An 18,156-nucleotide genomic window follows, 5' to 3' on the forward strand; every position below is an offset into this window, starting at 1 on the left:
AAAGAAATGGCAAATACCCACCATTTGCTTCAACGTGGATGGAACTGGAGGGTATTATGCTGAGTGAAATAAGTCAATTGGAGAAGGACAAACATTATATGTTCTCATTCATTTGGGGAATATAAATAATAGTGAAAGGGAATAGAGGGAAAGGGAGAAGAAATGGGTAGAAATATCAGAAAGGGCGACAGAACACGGAAGACTCCTAACTCTGGGAAACGAACTAGGGGTGGTGGATGGGGAGGAGGGCGGGAGTGGGGGTGACTGGGTGGCAGGAACTGAGGAGGGCACTTGATGGGGTGAGCACCGGGTGTTATTCTGTATGTTGGCAAATTGAACACCAATAAAAAATAAATTTATTATTTAAAAAAAAAAGAGATAGACACCCAGCTTTCAGAACCAGGAGGAGATTGATGAGAGGTAAGAGATAGACCCAGGGTCAAAGAGCCAGAAGGAAATGGTGAGAGATAAGAGTTACAGACCCACAGTCACATAAACAGGAAGAGACAGATGAGAAGTAAGAGATAGAGACTCAGGGTCACAGACCAGGAGATTGATGAGAGGTAAGAGATAGAGAGCTAGAGTAAAAGAACCATCAGGAGACATATCAGAAGTAAGAGATAGAGACCAAGGGTCACGGACACAGGAGGTGAATGATGAGAGGTACAACATGGAGTCCCATGGTCACAGAAGCAGGAGCAGATTGGTGACAGTTATTAGATAGAGACCTGGAGTCACACAAAAAAGGAGGAGAATTTAAGAAGTAAGAGATGGAGACCCAATGTCACAGAACCAAGGGAGACTGATGAGAGGTAAGATATAAAGACCCAGAGTCACAGGGCAGGAGGAGAGAGGTAAGAGATGGAGACCCAAAGTCACAGAACCACAGGTGAATAATGAGAGGTAAGAAATAGAGGCACAGAGTCACACAAAAAGGAGGAGAATGTTGAGAAGTAAGAGATAGTGGCCCAGAGTCACAGAACAGGGAGGAGTAGATGACTGGTAAGAGATAGAGACCAGGAGTCACAAAGCAGGAAGATACTGATGAGAGATAAGAGACAGAGACCTAGAGTCCAACAAAAAGGAAGAGAATTTTGAGAAGTAATAGAGAGAGAGATACCCAGTGTCACAGAACCAGGGAAAACTAATAAGAGTAAGAGATAGAGACCCGAGTCACACAAGCAGGAGGCAAATGATGAGAAGTAAGAGATAGAGACCCAGAGTTGCAGAGCCAGGAAGAGACAGAAGAAAATTAAGAGAGAAACCCAGGATCACTGAACCAGGAGGAGAGAGATGACAGGTAAGAGATAGAGACCAAGTCACAGAACCAGGAGAGATTGATGAGAGAGGTAAGAGATAGAGACCCGGGTAAAAGAATCAGCAGGAGACAGATCAGAGGTAAGAGATAGAGCATGACGGTACAGAACCAGGAGGTGAATAATGAGAGGTAAGATAGAAACCCCGAGTCAAGAACCAAGAGGTGAATGTTGAGAGGTAAGAGATAAAGACCCAAGTCACAGAACCATGAGGTGAATCATGGGATGTAAGAAATAGAAGTCACAGAATGAGGAAGAGATTCATGAGAGGTAAGAGAGGTAAGAGATAGAGACCCAGTGTTCAGAACCAGGAAGAGATTCATAAGAGGTAACAGACCCAATGTCACAGCCAGGATGACGTGATGAGAGGTAAGAGTGACAGACCCAAAGTTACAGACCCAGGAAGAGACAGATAGGAAATAAGGATAGGGACAAGGGTATAGAACCAGGAGGAGAGAGACAACAATACGAGATAGAGACCCAGAGTTACACACCAGAGGGGAGTTTGACGAGAAGTAAGAGATAGAGAGCCAGGGTAAAACAACCAGGAGAATACAGATCAAAAGTAAGAGATAGAGACTGAGGGTCACAGAACCAGGAGGTGAATGGTGAAAGGTAAGAAATGGAGACCCAGGGTCACAGAGCAGGAGGAGATTGCTGAGAGGTATAAGATAGAGACCTAGAGTCACACAAAATGGAGAGGAAGTTTGAGAAGCAGAGATAGAGACCCAGAGTTACAGAAAGGCAAGAAGTAAATGAGCGTTGGATTTAGAGACCCAGAGTCACAGAGACAAGAGGAGTTTGATGAGAATAAGAGAAAGAGACCCAGAGTCAAATAACCAGGAGGAGAATTGAGAGATAAGTGATAGACCCAGAGTCACCAGGAAGAGACATGAGAATTAAGAGATAGAGACCCAGAATCACAAAGCAGGACAAGGATGCAAGGTAAGAGATAGGAACCTAAGGTCACTAAGCCAGCAAGAGACAGATACGAGGTAAGAGACAGATACACTGAGTTCAGAACCAGGAGGAGATCGAAGAAAGGTAAGAAATTGTGACTCAGAGTCAAGGAACCAATAGGAAATGATAAGAGGTAAGAGAGAGAGTATAACACACATGCAGACACAGACCGCCATGCACACACATGCACCTGCACATGCATGCACACACAGGCATACTCTGGCTCCTAAGTACTCACATGCACATAGGACAATGTGGACACATAAGCAGACTTGAGCCCAAACACACACACACACACACACACACACACACACACACACACACACACATGCACAGCTGAGAAGCAGCCCGTTTGCTGTCTGTCCCAGGTCACTGTTGTCCAGGAGCAACATTGTGGGGAGGCAGGGGACTCTGCAGGCAGGACAGCTGTGAAGGCCAGAGCAGAGCAGCCTGGACCTGAGTGCCCCATGCCTGCTGCCTGCAGCTGCCAGGCCTGCCCCTGGACAGGAGGGGGCAGGGGCAAGGGTGGTGCATGGAACCAAGGCAGGGCCACAGCCCCAGAGAGGAGTGGAGGGGGACAGCACAGACCTGGGAGCTCAGAGCTCAGCCGCCTGCTGGGAATGGGTAGGAGAGGAGAGGAGAGCCATTCTCTCCCCACAGGTGGCCCAGGCTGGAGACGGGGCTCATCAGCAGCATGGCACATCCTGGGATATCCGCATAGAGCCTGGAGACCAGCTGGGCGCTGAAGCCCCTGCCCCAGAGCCTGGGCAGATGAGTAGGGGGATGCCAGGGTGAGCCAGGGCTGCCAGTGAGCCTTAGCCCAGCATGCTCACCTATGTGCACCTGCCGGGCCTGGCACCACCTGACCTGGGCCCTCAGGAGCAACAGGCTCCCAGGTGGGGCTCTCAGCCCTGTGGTTTCTCTCAGAATCACGCGTCCTTCCAGGGAACTGGGTACTCCCCCTCTGCCTCCCACACAGCACCTGTCCCCAGGGACAAGGGCAAGCAGGACAGACTGTGACAGACAGCTCTGAAGGGCAGAGGGGCCAGGCTGGGCCCTGCCTTCCCCAGGCATCACATCCAGGTTTTCTAGGGCCTGGCTCCGTCCCAAGCCACCCAGCCCCAGTGGGCAACACCCTCTCTGAGTCTCCTAGGTGAGCCTGAATGTCCCCCCAAGGGCACCAGACCTGCCAGAGACCACCTCCACACAGCCTCCCAGCATGGGAATGCTGGCCCTGGTATCCTGGGTCCATATGGTGGGATCCTGATGCCCCCCTCTCCAAAACTCTGCACAACATCTCCCAGCACTCACATGGATGTGCTGGGGTGGTATGTGCTCTCAGGCCTACGGGGCTTTGGGGGGGGCACCCAGGGCTGCAAGACACCTGCACTGGGTGAAAGTGAGGCCTAGACCCAGCCCATTACAGCTCCATACACATAGGTGGCATGTCATCACTGGACAGCTGCCCCGACAGCCCAGAATCCGATGCCAGGGCACCTCCAGAAAACCACTCTGCAGTCCCCATCCCGTGCTGGGCAACCAGAAAACAGATCCACAGCACAGTCCACCCCAACTTCCAGCAGCTACAGAGGACTTGCACAAATAGAGATGATAGATGTGTGGATAGATAGAGATAAAGAAAGAAGGAAGAAAGAAAGAAAGAAAGAAAGAAAGAAAGAAAGAAAGAAAGAAAGAAAGAAAGAAAGAAAGAAAGAAAGAAAGAAAGAGAGAGAGAGAAAGAAAGATGAATAGATGATAGATAGCTGATAGATAGATAGATGATAGATAATGTTACAAGAGACATGACTCATTTCCTGCCACAAGACCCACCCCCACCTGCCAGGTTCTCAGAGGCCCAGGCCTGGGGGCCTTCCTCCCATCCCCTGGACTGGGGGTCCCTCAGGGCAGCGCTGAGCGTCTCCCTTGTCTGACTGGTGCCCCAGTTCAGGAGACCTGCCTTGTGGACCCCAGCTCAAGGGCAACCTGGGCTCAGCTCACACAGGCCCCGAGCACCAGAGACCCCCGCACAGGGGAAGAAGGCATCTGCCCCGAGCCTGGGAGGAGCTGTGCCGGTCACCGGTCAAGTGGAGCCAGCAGAGGCCTGTCACACGGGGGCACAGCCTGAGAGCAGGCCGTGGGGGACAGTACCAGGGATGCTACCTACATGCCCTCAGGCACCAAGAGGCCACCATGTCAGGTCCCTCTGTCCCTCTCTCTCTCCTTCTCTTATGAACCCAGCACAGTGGGCTGAACGCTGGTGCCCAGAGGCTATGTCTACCCCCAATGCCGTGGCACCTGTGGATGTGACCTTGTTTGGAAAAAGGGTCTTTGCACATCTGATTCAAGTCGACGAGCTTAAGATGAGAAGCTCCAGGCCTACACCCGATGGTAGGTGTCCTACAAGACGCACACAAGGAGACACGCAGACGCAGAGGAGAAGCCTCATGAAGACAGAGGCAGAGGCCGGAGGGACGGGGCCACAACCCGGGGCGTGTGGGGCCCACAGAGGCTGGAAGAGGCAGGAAGGACCCTCCGTGGAGCCTGTGGGGGGAGGGCTGTCCTACCCCCCACCCCAGACCTCAGACATCTGGCCTCCAGAGATGGGAAGGGAAATTTCCACTGCTCAAGTCCATCTGTGGCCCCTGTCACAGCAGCCCCAGGACACTTGCACACGCAGCCAGAAGGGCTTGACCAGGAGGAGGTTCAGGAGACTCCTGGGTCTTTTCAAGCCACATGGGCCCAGTGCTGTCCAGAGCCCCTGACCCTGCAGGGTGCTGGTCACACAGGGCACATCCCCTTAACCCTGAGGTGGCTGAGTCACCCTGGGGATGGCCACTGACACCCAGAGGGAGCTGGGTCACACTGGGCAGAGGCCTGACCATGGAGGGCGCTTGGTCAGTGTCAGCAGAGTGCACGTCAGACCTGTTTCCTGAGCTCCCAGTGATTTGACAAGTCTACACATCACTCTCTGCCCACATGGAGGGCCGTCAGCCCATGTCACCCTCGACGCCATCCAGCGCTTGCGACTTACCTGCCAAGCTGCTTTGTCCTCCCTGTCCCTGCTTCTGTAACCCTGTAACCTGAAGACCGTGCTCTTTCAGAACAGGTTCAGGGCCATAGGTGAGAGAGCAGAAAGGAGTTTCCACATGGCCCAGAGCCCGACCAGGTGCCCAGGTTCGCTGTGATTGACAGCTAGCACGGGGTGCTCTGGTGGGTAGGCACGAGGAGCCAGTGCTAGTACATCCCGCTGAGGTCAAGAGCAGGGCGGACGTGCTGCTCACTGCCCCTGCAGGCCCGTCCTCGAGCCCTGGCCCAGGCAGCCCTGCCCCACGTCCCCCACGCAGGCCCTGTCCAAGGTGCTGCCCTGTTCAGCCCTGCTCTGCCGGCTGCTGTCCCCGGGCTCCCCCACCACAGTCCCTGCACAATTCCTTCCTTCCACACAAGAGCCCCTCTGCTCACCTGCTCCTCCCTCGCTCAGCCCTAACACCCTGGCCACCAACCCTCTCACTGTCATAGTCGCCCTGCTTTCCTGAAGTCGTGAGCTGGAATGGGACAGCATGGAGCCTTCTCCAGCTGCCTCCTCCCTCGGCACACAGGGCCAGCGTGGGGCCCACAGGTGCCCACAGGGCCGACTCTAGGGTGGGACTCGAGGGGTGCAGGTGTGTTGGGGGCTTGACCATGAGAGCCCTGATGCACTTCACACATGATTCCTGCCTAAAAGGCTTGTGCAGTTTGTGTGGACACCCTGGACGGGGCTGCAACACAGGCTCAGGGCAGGCAGTCAAAGCCCCCACTCTTCAGACATGTGGGGGCCCCCTGATGGCAACCACACAGGCTCCCAGAGCAAGGACGTGCGGGGGTAGGTCAGGCCAGCCCAACAGGCTCCCAGCTCAGCTTCAGAGGCCACAGGGAACCCAGCTGAGGCTGCAACATGGCCTGGGCTGGCTGTGGGGGCCCAGATAGGTCGTCCTCCAAACGCCCCATGTTAGGGTAGATTATTTCTGTCTCCCTTTCTGATACCTTGCCACCATGGATGGTGACAGGGCAGATGGCATTCTCCTGGGAGGACAGAACAAGGCCCAGGGCTACCGCCACTCTGCTCACTGGCCAGGGCACAGAGAGGAGCCCACCAGGGTTGGGGTCCCTGAGGACCCAGGGACGGCTGGTGGCTCTGGGCAGCAGGGACCAAGCTTCAGGCATATACCTGCAGGAGCTTGAGAGCAGACAGCAGCACATGGGGCCGTCCCGGGGCTCCTGGGTTAACCCCTAGGGCCTCTGGGCACCCACCGTACTCCACCCACACACACCCACATGAGCAGGCCTTGACCATGTCCAGACTCCCCCCAGACTCTGTAACACAGAAAGCGCCCAGAAGAAAAGGGAACTTCAGGATGCTGGCCAGGCCTTTGGTTTCAATGCTGTTGTTAATCTTCCCAGGGCTGCTGGGACCTAGGAAGCAGGGCTGTGGGCACAGAGCTCAGCCACAAGGAGCCCCAGGGGGGGTTTCTTCAGAGCAGGGATGGGGCAGGCTGCAGGGGGACCAAGCCTACAGAAAAGCCGCCGCCACAGCCCGGCCCGAGATGAGTGGAGTATGCTCGGAGCCAGGACAGAGGGAGGGAGGTGGGGCAGCAGAACCAGCCACAGGACCTGAGGAGACACCAGGCCCTGAGGACCCATGGAGACAGCAGCAGCTGAGCCGACAACGGGGAGGGCAGGCTGCCCGCAGGCCTACGTGACATCCCAGGAACACATCGGTTGAGTGCGACGGGTCGAGCACCCCCAGCCAGCATGGGTGGATACACAACACACTGATGGCTGGGGAAGGACCTGGACCATCAAGGAACATGATGGGCCCAGTGGGCAGGAGCCTGAGGGCTGTCCTTCGTCACACCTGCAGGGACCCAGGCCTGGACTGCATGAGCCACTGAAGGAGCAATGTCTAGACGGACAGGTGGGTCCCAGGTGAGGACATGAGAGGGCTACTCACCAGAGGAGGGGAAGACACCCCAGGGAGCCCGGGGCCTGTCCAGGTTAACGAAGCAGCTCATGCCCCTGGGAGGGTCACAGGTGAGGGCCGAGCATCCCTGAGCTTCATCAGATGAGCAGAGGTGAGTTGGAGAGGAGCAGGGGGACCATCATAGGCTCGTGGGACCCAGAGCCCAGGTCAGCAGAGGGACTGAGGGGCAGATCCACATGGACAGGAGCTCAGGGGTGAGGGCAGGATCCAATCCGGGACACAGGGTGAGGGGTGGGATGCAGGGCAGGGGCAGACCTGGAACACACAGAGACTGGGGTGCGGCTCATGGAGCTCTGGGGACAGATCCTAGGACAGGAGGGCAGGAGTGCCTGTGTCTGTGAGATCCTGGGACCAGGAGAGAGCAGCCCTGGGTGAGCAGGAGCCACGGGGGGCAGCACAAGCGGAGGTCAGCCCCCAGAACTCAGGGAGCAGGGGAGCTGGTGCAGGGGAGCAGGGCAGCTGGGATGCAGGGGGTGCAGGAGTCACCCGAGAGGTCTAGAGAGCAGGGGAACAGGTGCAGGAGAGCAAGTCAGGTGGAGAGCAGGAGGGTCAGGGGTTGCCTCAGGAGCTCAGGGAGAAGGGGAGCAGGGGCAGGGGAGCAGGGGCAGCGGAGGAGCAAGAGAGCCAGGGGACACCCCAGGATCTCAGGGAGAAGAACAGCTGGGTGCAGGGGAGCAGCAGATGGGGAGCAGGAGGTGCAGGGGTCACCCCAGGGGCCCAGAGAGCAAGGGAGCTGGTGCAGGTGAACAGGGAAGGTGGGGTAGTAGGAGGGGCAGGGTTCACCCCACGAGGTCAGTGAGCAGGGGAGCTGCTGCAGTTGAACCGAGCAGGTAGGGGGCAGGAGGTGCAGGGGTCACCCCAGGAGCTCAGGGAGCAGGCGAGCTGTTGCAGGTGAACAGGGCAGGTGGGGGAGCAGGAGCGGCAGGGTGCACCCTAGAAACTCAGAGAGCAGGGGAGCTGGTGGAGGGTAGCAGGGCATGTGGAGAGAAAGAGAGGCAGGGGTCACCCCAGGACCTCAGGGAGCAGGGAAGCTGGTGCAGTGGAGCAGGACACGTGGGGGAACAGAAGGTGCAGGGGTCACCCCAGGAGCCCAGGCAGCAGGGAGCTGGTGCAGGTGTGCAGGTGAGGTCGGGGGAACAGGAGGGTGGGGTCACCTGAGGATCCCAGGGCTCAGGGGGATATGCTGCAGGTGAGCAGGGGCAGGTGGGGGAGCAGGAGGGAGAGCGGTCACCCCAGGAGCTTAGGGAGCAGGGGATCTGGTGCAGGGGAGCAGGGCAGCTGGGATGCAGGAGGTGCAGGAGTCACCCGAGAGACCTAGAGAACAGGGGAACAGGTGCAGGAGAGCAGGTCAGGTGGGGAACAGGAAGGTCAGGGATTGCCTCAGGAGCTCGGGGAGCAGGGGAGCAGGGGCAGCAGGGGAGCAGGAGAGCCAGGAGTCACCCTAGGATCTCAGGGGGAAGAACAGCTGGGTGCAGGGGAGCAGCAGATGGGGAGCAAGAGGTGTAGGGGTCACCCCAGGGGCCCAGGGAGCAAGGGAGCTGGTGCAGGTGAACAGGGAAGGTGGGGGAACAGGAGGGGCAGGGTTCACCCCACGAGGTCAGCAAGCAGGGGAGCTGCTGCAGTTGAACCGAGCAGGTAGGGAGCAATAGGTGCAGGGGTCACCCCAGGAGCTCAGGGAGCAGGCGAGCTGTTGCAGATGAACAGGGCAGGTGGGGGAGCAGGAGCGGCAGGAGGCACCCCAGAAACTCAGGGAGCAGGGGAGCTGGTGGAGGGTAGCAGGGCATGTGGAGAGAAAGAGAGGCAGGTGTCACCCCACGAGTTCAGCAAGTAGAAGAGCTACTACGGTAGAGCAGGGCAGGTAGGGAGCAACACATACAGGGGTCACCCCAGGACCTCGGGGAGCAGGGAAACTGGTGCAGGGGAGCAGGGCAGGTGGGGGAACAGAAGGTGCAGGGGTCACCCGAGGAGCCCAGGCAGCAGGGAGCTGGTGCAGGTGTGTGCAGGTGAAGTCGGGGGAACAGGAGGGTGGGGTCACCTGAGGATCCCAGGGCCCAGGGGGATATGCTGCAGGTGAGCAGGGGCAGGTGGGGGAGGAGGAGGGACACAGATCACACAATGAGCCCAAGGAGCAGGGGAGCTGGTGCAGAGGAGCAGGGCAGGTGGGGTGCAGGAGGGGCAGGTGTCACCCAAAAGGCCTAGGGAATAGGGGAGCAAGTGCAGGAGAGCAGGTCAGGTGGGGAGCAGGAAGGACAGGGGTCATCTCAGGAGCTCAGGAAGCAGGGGAGCTGGTGCAGGGAAACAGGGGCAGCAGGGGAGCAAGAGAGCCAGGGGTCACCCCAGGATCTCAGGGAGAAGAACAGCTGGGTACAGGGAAGCAGGGGCAGGTGGAGAGCAGGAGGTGCAGGGGTCACCCCAGGAGCCCAGGAGGCAGGGAGCTAGTGCAGGGGAGCAGGGCAGGTGGGGGAGCAGGAGGGTCAGGGGTCACTCCAGGAACCCAGGGAGAAGGGAGCTGGTGCAGTTGAGCAGGGTAGTAGGGGGGCAGGAAGGTCAGGGATCACCCCAGGAGCTCAGGCAGCAGGGAACTAGTGCAGGGGAGCAGGACAGGTCAGGTGCAGGAGGGGCAGGGGTCACCCCAGGAGCCCAGGAGGCAGGGAGCTAGTGCAGGGGAGCAGGGCAGGTGAGGAGCAGGAGGGAAGGGGTCAACCCAGGAGCACAGGGAGAAGGTGAGCTGGTGCAGGGGAACAGGGGGAAGTGGGGGTGCAGGTGGTTCTTGGGTCTCCAGGGTCTCAGGGAACAGCGGAGCGGGTGCAGGTGAACAGGGCAGTAGGGATGCAGGAGGGGCAGGGGTCACCCCAGGAGCCCAGGAGCAGGGGAGCAGGTGCAGGGGACCAGGGTCAGGTGGGGAGCAGGAGGAGCAGGGGTCACCCCAGGAGCCCAGGGAGAAGGAAAAGGGTGCAGATGAGCAGGGCAGGTGGGGGAGCAGGGGGCCAGGGGTCACCCTAGGAGCCCAGGAGGAAGGGAGGGGGCAGGTGGGGAGCAGGAGGTGCAGGGGTCACCCCAGGATCTCAGGGAGCAGGGGAGCAGGTGCAGGGGAGCAGGGTAGGTGGGGAGCAGGAGGCATAGGAGTCAGCCCCGGAGTACAGGCAGCAGGTGAGTTGATGAAGGGGACCAGGGGTAAGTGGGGGAGCAGGAGGGACAGGGGTCACCCAGGAGCTCAGGGAGCAGGGGAGCTGGTGCAGGAGAGCAGGGGCAAGTGGGGTAGCAGGACGGGCAGGGGTCACCCCAGGAGCCCAAGGAGCAGGGAGCCTGTACAGGTGAGCAGGGCAAGAGGGGGAACAGGAGCGGTGGGGGTCACCCCCAGGAACCCAGGGAGCGGGTGCAGGTGAGCAGGGGCAGGTGGGGGAGCAAGAAGGGCAGGGGTCACCCCAGGAGCTCAGGGATCAGGGAGCTGATGCAGGTGAGCAGGACAGATGGGGAGCAGGAGGGGCAAGGGTCGGCCCAGAAGCACAGGCAGCAGGTGAGTTGATGCAGGGGACCAGGGGTAAGTGGGGGATCAGGAGGGTCAGGGGTCACCCCAGGGCCCAGGGAGAAGGGAGCTTGTGCAGGTGAGCAGGGCAGGAGGGGAGCAGGAGGGGCAGGGGTCATCCCAGGAGCACAGGCAGCAAGTGACCTGGTGCAGGGGACCAGGGGTAGGTGGGGGAGTAGGAGGGCAGGGGTCACCACAGGATCTCGGGCAGCAGGGGAGTTGTTGCAGGTGTGCAGGGCAGGTGGGGAAGCATAGGGGTAGGGGTCACCCCGGGTTCTCAGGGAGCATGGGAGCAGGTTCAGGTGAGCAGGGCAGCTGGGGGAGCAAGGGGGCAGGGGTCACCCTAGGATCTCAGGCAGCAGGGGAGCAGGTGCAGGAGAACAGGGCAGGTGGGGGAGCAGGAGGGGCAGGGGTCACCCAGGAGCTCAGGGTGCAGGGTGGCTGGTGCAGGGGAGCAAGGGCATGTGGGGGAGCAAGAGGGGCAGTAGTCACCCCAGAAGACCAAGGAGCAGGGAAGTTGAGAAGATGAATGGGCAAGTGGGGGAGCAGGACAGACTGGGATCACCCCAGGAACCCAGGGAGCAGGGGAGTTGGTACAGGAGAGCCAGGAGCCAGTGAAAGAGCAGGTGGGGCAGGGGTCACCCCAAGTGTCCAGGGAGCAAGGGAGTGGGTGCAGGGGAGCAGGGCGGGTGGGGGAGCACGGGGCCAGGGGTCGCCCCAGGAGCCCAGGGAGCAGGGGAGCAGGTGCAGGGGAGCATGGCAGGTGGGGAGCAGGGGGCCAGGGGTCACCCCAGGAGCCCAGGAGCAGGGGAGCAGGGGCAGGGGAGCAGGGTAGGTGGAGAGAAGGAGGGGCAGGGGTGCGCTCAGATCTCAGCTCAGCAAGGCCCAGGACCCTGCCCCGTCTCAGAGGCCCAGGGGGGCAGGGAGGTGCCGCCTTGTTCCAGAAGCTCAGGGTCGAGGCCAGAGGCCCCAGAGGGGCTGGACTGGACGGCAGCTTAGCCGATGCCGCCCGCGCAGGGGCTGAGGGTCGGGGCAGCTGAGCCTCCTGGACCCGGGGAGTGTGAGGCGGTGAGGCCGGGTGGGGAGCAGAGCCTCGCTGGGAAGGCCTTGGGGCCAGGGGAAGGGGGGCCACTCTAGGAAGGAGGGAGCCACAGGTTTCCCGTCAGGGCAGCAGCGTGGTACTGCAGGCCCCTGAGACCCGCCCGGGAGGGGGGTCGTGGCCAGCCGGGTCCCGGGGTGCAGGGCCAAGGATCCAGAGGCAGGAGGAACAAGGGGCCCGTGGGGAGCCCTGGCAGGACTGCCAGCCATGGTGGGCGAGCGAGGGGCAGCTTCAGGGCCCTGAGCTGAGCAGCAGGGCCCAGGTCCGAGGGGACAGGCCGGCGGGTGGTGGCATCTGAGCTGCAGCCTACTTGCTGTCACCACACAGGAGGGGACAGCCAGGGCAGGGCCGCGCTCCCTCCCACCCTGAGGGGCGCACAGGCTCAGGGCAGCCCTGGGTGTGGGAGGCCTGTGGGAGCTGGGGTGGCAAAGGCCAGGGCTCCAGAGCAGGGGTGGCAAAGGCCGGGGCCAAGGCGGGAGCTGCCCTGAGGGACGTCAGGAAGCCATGCCTGGAAGGCCTGGGGCAGTCCCGACTGCTCGGGCAGGGACAGGATCCGGGGCCCGGGTGCTTCGAATCGGGGCTGCCACAGAGGCCGTGGTCAGGTGGGGCAGCCAGAGGAAACCTGAGTGGGGACGTGATCCAGGTGGTCACCCAGCACCGACCAGGCCAATGAGTCCAGCTTCTGTGGCCACAGTGAGCTGGGCCGCGCACCTGGTGTGCAGCCTCCCTGAAGCACGTGGGCGTGGTGCCCAGAGCCACCCCAGGCCCGCACCCCTGAGACCCTGGGGGTCACACAGCCTCCTCTCTTGCAGCCTCCACCACGGCCCCCTCGGTTTTCCCACTGGCCCCCAGCTGCGGGTCCACTTCCGGCTCCACGGTGGCCCTGGCCTGCCTGGTGTCAGGCTACTTCCCCGAGCCTGTAACTGTGTCCTGGAATTCCGGCTCCTTGACCAGCGGTGTGCACACCTTCCCGTCCGTCCTGCAGTCCTCAGGGCTCTACTCCCTCAGCAGCATGGTGACAGTGCCCTCCAGCAGGTGGCCCAGCGAGACCTTCACCTGCAACGTGGCCCATCCGCCCAGCAACACTAAAATAGACAAGCCAGGTGAGACGTCGGACCTCAGAGAGGGGTCCACTCGGGGACAGGCCAGGTCAGCTGTCCCTCCCGGACCCACGTCACCGGGGAGTCACCTCAGTATCCCCACCCTGAAGGCCTCCCCTTTCTGGGAAGGTGTCCTCTGGGCGTGGCTGCCTGGTCCAGATGACCACAAGCTGCATTCCCCACTGCATTCCTGGGGCCCATTGAGTGCCACTGGTCGGGGATCCCCTCATGAGCTGGCCTGACCTAAGTTCACCCCATGACCTGTGCCCACCCCAGGCCCCCAATAACCCCCAGTCTGCTCTCTCTGCAGTGGTCAATGAATGCAGATGCAGTGATATACCCCCATGCCCAGGTGAGTCAGCAGGGCCCCGCTCTGCACCCCAAGTAGATGGTGCACATCCAGGCACAGACTAATGGGGGAATGGGTGCTCAAAAGGAAGTCACCCAAATGCTGACCCTAACTGTCTCCCATTCCAGTCCCTGAACCTCTGGGAGGGCCTTCGGTCCTCATCTTTCCCCCGAAACCTAAGGACATCCTCAGGATTACCCGAACACCCGAAGTCACCTGTGTGGTGTTAGATCTGGGCCATGAGGATGCTGAGGTGCAGATCAGCTGGTTCGTGGACGGTAAGCAGGTGCACACAGCCAAGACCCAGCCTCGTGAGCTGCAGTTCAACGGCACCTACCGTGTGGTCAGCGTCCTCCCCATCGAGCACCAGGACTGGCTCACCGGGAAGGAGTTCACGTGCAGAGTCAACCACATAGGCCTCCCGTCCCCCATTGAGAGGACCATCTCCAAGGCCAGAGGTGGGCAGCAGGGCAGAGGGGCTGCAGGGAAGGAGAGCTCCCCTGTAGGGTCCAGTCCTCCACCCTGATAGTGACCACCTGTGCTGACCCTTTACCCCACAGGGAGGGCCCACAGGCCCAGTGTGTATGTCCTGCCGCCATCCCCAAAGGAGTTGTCATCCAGTGACACAGTCAGCGTCACCTGCCTGATCAAAGACTTCTTCCCACCTGAGATTGATGTGGAGTGGCAGAGCAATGGACAGCAGGAGCCCGAGAGGAAGCACCGCATGACCCCGCCCCAGCTGGATGAGGACGGGTCCTACTTCCTGTACAGCAAACTCTCTGTGGACAAGAGCCGCTGGCAGCAGGGAGACCCCTTCACATGTGTGGTGATGCACGAAACTCTACAGAACCACTACACAGATCTATCCCTCTCCCATTCTCCGGGTAAATGAGCAACACGCCCGGCACCCAGCAAGCCCCCCACCTTGGCTCTCGGGATCCCCTGAGGACACCTGAGCCCCCGCCCCTGTGTACATAACCCCGGGTAGGCACCCATCATGAAATAAAGCACCCAGTACTGCCCTGGGCCCTGCACGCTGTCATGGTTCTTTCCGAGGTAGAGCTCGGGACACCCGGGCCCTGGGTGGTATGGGCAGGCCAGCTCTGGGTCTCAGGTGTCACCATTGGTGGGTGGGCTCTGCACCTCCAGTGGGGAGGGCTGCACAGGCTGCCACAACGTGGGGCCAGGAGCTGCCTGAGGCTGGGGAGTGCACGTTGCCAGAGGTCCAGCCCCTGTGGGCCCTCAATCCAACCAGAAGCTAGCCAGGGCTGGGGTGTGTGGACAGGGACGGCAGGAGTTGTCCCCTCCAGGACCCCTCAGGGAAATGAGCACACAGACCTTCCCGCCTCTGTTCCGAGTTGTGGGACACTGGCCTGTCCTCATGCCCTGGGCTCCCTGACCCCTGGGCCTGCGGAGAGCTCTGCTTGGTAGCTCTGTGTCAACGCAGTAGCCATGCCTGTCCCGTCGGGAGGGGACAAGCCCTGTTTGCCCTCAGACACGACACTCCATCCATGTACAGTCCCCCACCCTACCTCCAGTGAGGAGGTCCCACCTGAGTTCATCCCCCCTGGGACCAGGCCTGTCCACTCATGGGGACGCTCGCCCATGCCCCAGTGGGGCAGAGGCAGGTGGCCCTGAGTGCCCAGGGGAGGGACCATTGGAGACCTCCACATGGACGATGAAAAAAACGCATCGTGCTGAGCACCGCCACCTTCTCTCTCTCTCTCTCTCTCTCTCTCTCTCTCTCTCTCTCTCTCTCTCTGTCACACACACACACACACACACACACACACACAGGCCTACCCTAGGCCTCACACAGGACCAACTGCAGTGCCCAGAGCAGAGCCAGTCTTGGGAACCCTCGCCATGGACAACACCCCGGTCCCCACCCCCTCCAATACCCATCAGCTGCTCAGCAGCTCATCCACACACTGACCACGCCGACCTGCCCTCCTCTGCCCCAGGGAACCTACACCACCTCTTGAAGTGCACAAAACCCCCACAACCCAGCTTATCCTGATGCTCCCACCCACTTGTTCACTAGGGACACTCCCTGTCACTCTAGGCCCTTCCCTGGGCTCCGCTGACCCTCCCACAGAGCCTGACCCCCAGGGAAAGAGGGGGTGGGCACCCTTCTCCCCACAGGGTCCCAGCACAGGGCAGAGCAGAGAGGGAGCGGGTCCCCCACTGGCCTGGTCCAAGCGGTAGGGCTGGGGTGCTGAGGCTGGCACAGGGTTGCAGAGGGCTGTGACTGTCCCTCAGGGAATCTGCCCCTCAGGCATGCATGAGACTAACCACCCCCTTCCTGTCCAGAGCTGATCCTGGATGACAGCTGTGCTGAGGACCAGGACGGGGAGCTGGACGGGCTGTGGACCACCATCACAATCTTCATCACCCTCTTCCTGCTCAGCGTGTGCTACAGCGCCACTGTCACCCTCTTCAAGGTGGGCACACCCGTACTGTCCCCGGACTGTGGCCCACTGTCCCGTCGCTGTCTCCACCATGTCCCCACATTGTCCACACACAGAACACATGCTTATCCCACACTGTGGCGCGTTGTCTCCTTGCTGTCTCCTCAGTGTCCTCTTCCTATTGGAACAATGTTCTCTCACTGCCCCATGACTGTCCCCTCACTATCTACTCACTATCACCTCACTGTGCCCTCACTGTGCCCTCACTGTCTCCTCACTGTCCACATACTGTCTATCCAATGTCTCCTCTGTGTCTCCTCACTTTCTCCTCACCATCTCCTTGCAGACCTGTCACTGTCTCCTCACTGTCCCCTCATTGTCCCACACTATCTCCTCACAGTGTCCTCATTACCTCCTCACAGTACCTTCCCTGTCTCCTTCATGTTCCCTCATTGTCCCCTTCCTGTTCCTCACTGTCCCCTCTCTATCTCAACACTGATCTGTCTCCTCACTGTCCCCTCATTGTCTCTTTACAGTCTCCTCACTGTCCCTCATTGTCCCATCACTGTCCCCACAGTGTCCCCACAATGTCTTCTCACTATCCCCTCCTTGTACCCTCGCTGTCTCCTCACTGTCCTCTCACTATCCCTTTATTGTCCCCTCACAGTCCCCTGTTGCCTCACTGTCTCCTTACTGTCCCAACAATGTCCTGTCAGTCTCCTCACTGTCCCCTCATCGTCCCGTTGTTGTCTCCACCCTGTCCCCTCACTGTCCTCACATTGTCATCACTGTCTCCTCTCTGTCCCCACACGGTCTCCATACTGTCTCCTGTCTCCTCACAGTCTCCTCACAGCCTTTCACATCCCCTCACTGCCTCCTCACTATCTCCTCACTATCCTTCACTGTCTCCTCACAGTCTCTCACTGTTCCCTGCACTGTCCCCACAATGTTTCTTCACTCTCCCCTCACTGTCCCCACACTATCTCATCACTGTCCACACACGATACCCACACTGTGCCCTTTCTATCCCTCATGGTCCCTCACTGTCCACACAATTTCCCCACACAGACCCTCACTGTACCCACACTGTCTCCTTATTGTCCTTTCACAGTCACCTCACATCCCCTTCACATCCCCTCACTCTGTTGCAATCCTCTCACTGTCCTTCACTGTCTCCTCACTATGTCTCTTTACTACACCGTCACTGTCCCCACACTGCCCCTCACTATCTTAACTTGTCTCATCACTGTCCACACACGATACCCACACTCTGCCCTATCTATCCCTCATGGTCCCTGCTGTCCACACAGTGTCCCCACACAGACTCTTCAGTGTCCCCTACTCTCTCCTCACTGGCCCCTCACTGCCTCCTCACTATCTCCACAATGTCCCTCACTGTGCCCTCACTGCCTCCTCACTATCTCCACAATGTCCCTCGCTGTGCCCACAAAGTCTCCTCACTATCCCCTCACTACCCCCACACGGTCCCTTCTCTGTCCCACCCTTGTCCTCTCACTGTCTGCTCCCTCTCCCCCACACCGTCCCCTCCAGGATCTCCTCACACTACCTAGCCTTGGGGACAGGAGCTTGGTCATGGAGGGAGGTGGTCTGTGGAGGTCCAGGCCAAGCTCACACCCTCCCCTCCCTGATGCAGGTGAAGTGGATCTTCTCGTCAGTGGTGGAGCTGAAGCGGTCAATTATCCCTGACTACAGGAACATGATCGGAGAGGGGGCTTAGGGCCAGCCCTCTGGCAAGGATGTCCAGCACTGCCCTAGATCCAATGCAGGATCCAGGTGCCTCAATCTGTGTCACTCAGCCTGCTTCCAGGCCTGCTCCTATGCCCTCTTACCTCACCAAGCTCTGACCTCACAGTCATCTTGGGCCTGCACCTCCACCATCTGGCCTCGTGGCCACCATGGGCTGTCCCTGCCCCCTGGCCCACTGTCTGGAGAATCAAGAGAACACCAAGAATGCCTCCAACCTGAGCTGATGGACACCTGCTGGCCCCTCCTAGCAGCCACCAACATATGCCTTGGGCCATGTGGACACTGAGGCATCAGGCGGTATGGCCCTCAGGGGATGGCCCCTAGGTAGACCAGCACGTTGATCCCCCAAGAGGCAGACGGCTGTGAGTCCAGTGTCTATCTGGGCAGGGTATGGCCTCTGTGCACACCCCATCCAGACCAGGATCCAGAATTCAGGATGTCCCCAGACAGGCACGTTCTGGCACGTCAAGAGGAAGCCATGGGCTGCTGTCACCCAATGGGGAAACCCCTGACATGTCGCTAATGGTCAACCAGGTCTTCTCCACCAGAGGAGACCACAGTGAGAGGGTCTGGGCCTGAGGCTGTTGCAGGAGCCCCACAAGGCTAGACGA

General features: G+C 59.8%; 1 gene segment (V, D, J or C); it reads left to right on the forward strand.

Moving 5' to 3' along the window:
- Window positions 1-12,690: 12,690 nt before the first annotated feature.
- Window positions 12,691-17,516, forward strand: LOC121492980. The segment is given in 6 exon segments: window positions 12,691-13,021; window positions 13,329-13,370; window positions 13,496-13,825; window positions 13,928-14,251; window positions 15,681-15,811; window positions 17,433-17,516. Coding segments are annotated over 6 exon segments (1,002 nt in total).
- Window positions 17,517-18,156: the final 640 nt, after the last annotated feature.

Source organism: Vulpes lagopus, chromosome 6, assembly GCF_018345385.1.
Source record: "Vulpes lagopus strain Blue_001 chromosome 6, ASM1834538v1, whole genome shotgun sequence".
In the NCBI taxonomy this organism is placed as follows: Eukaryota; Metazoa; Chordata; class Mammalia; order Carnivora; family Canidae; genus Vulpes; species Vulpes lagopus.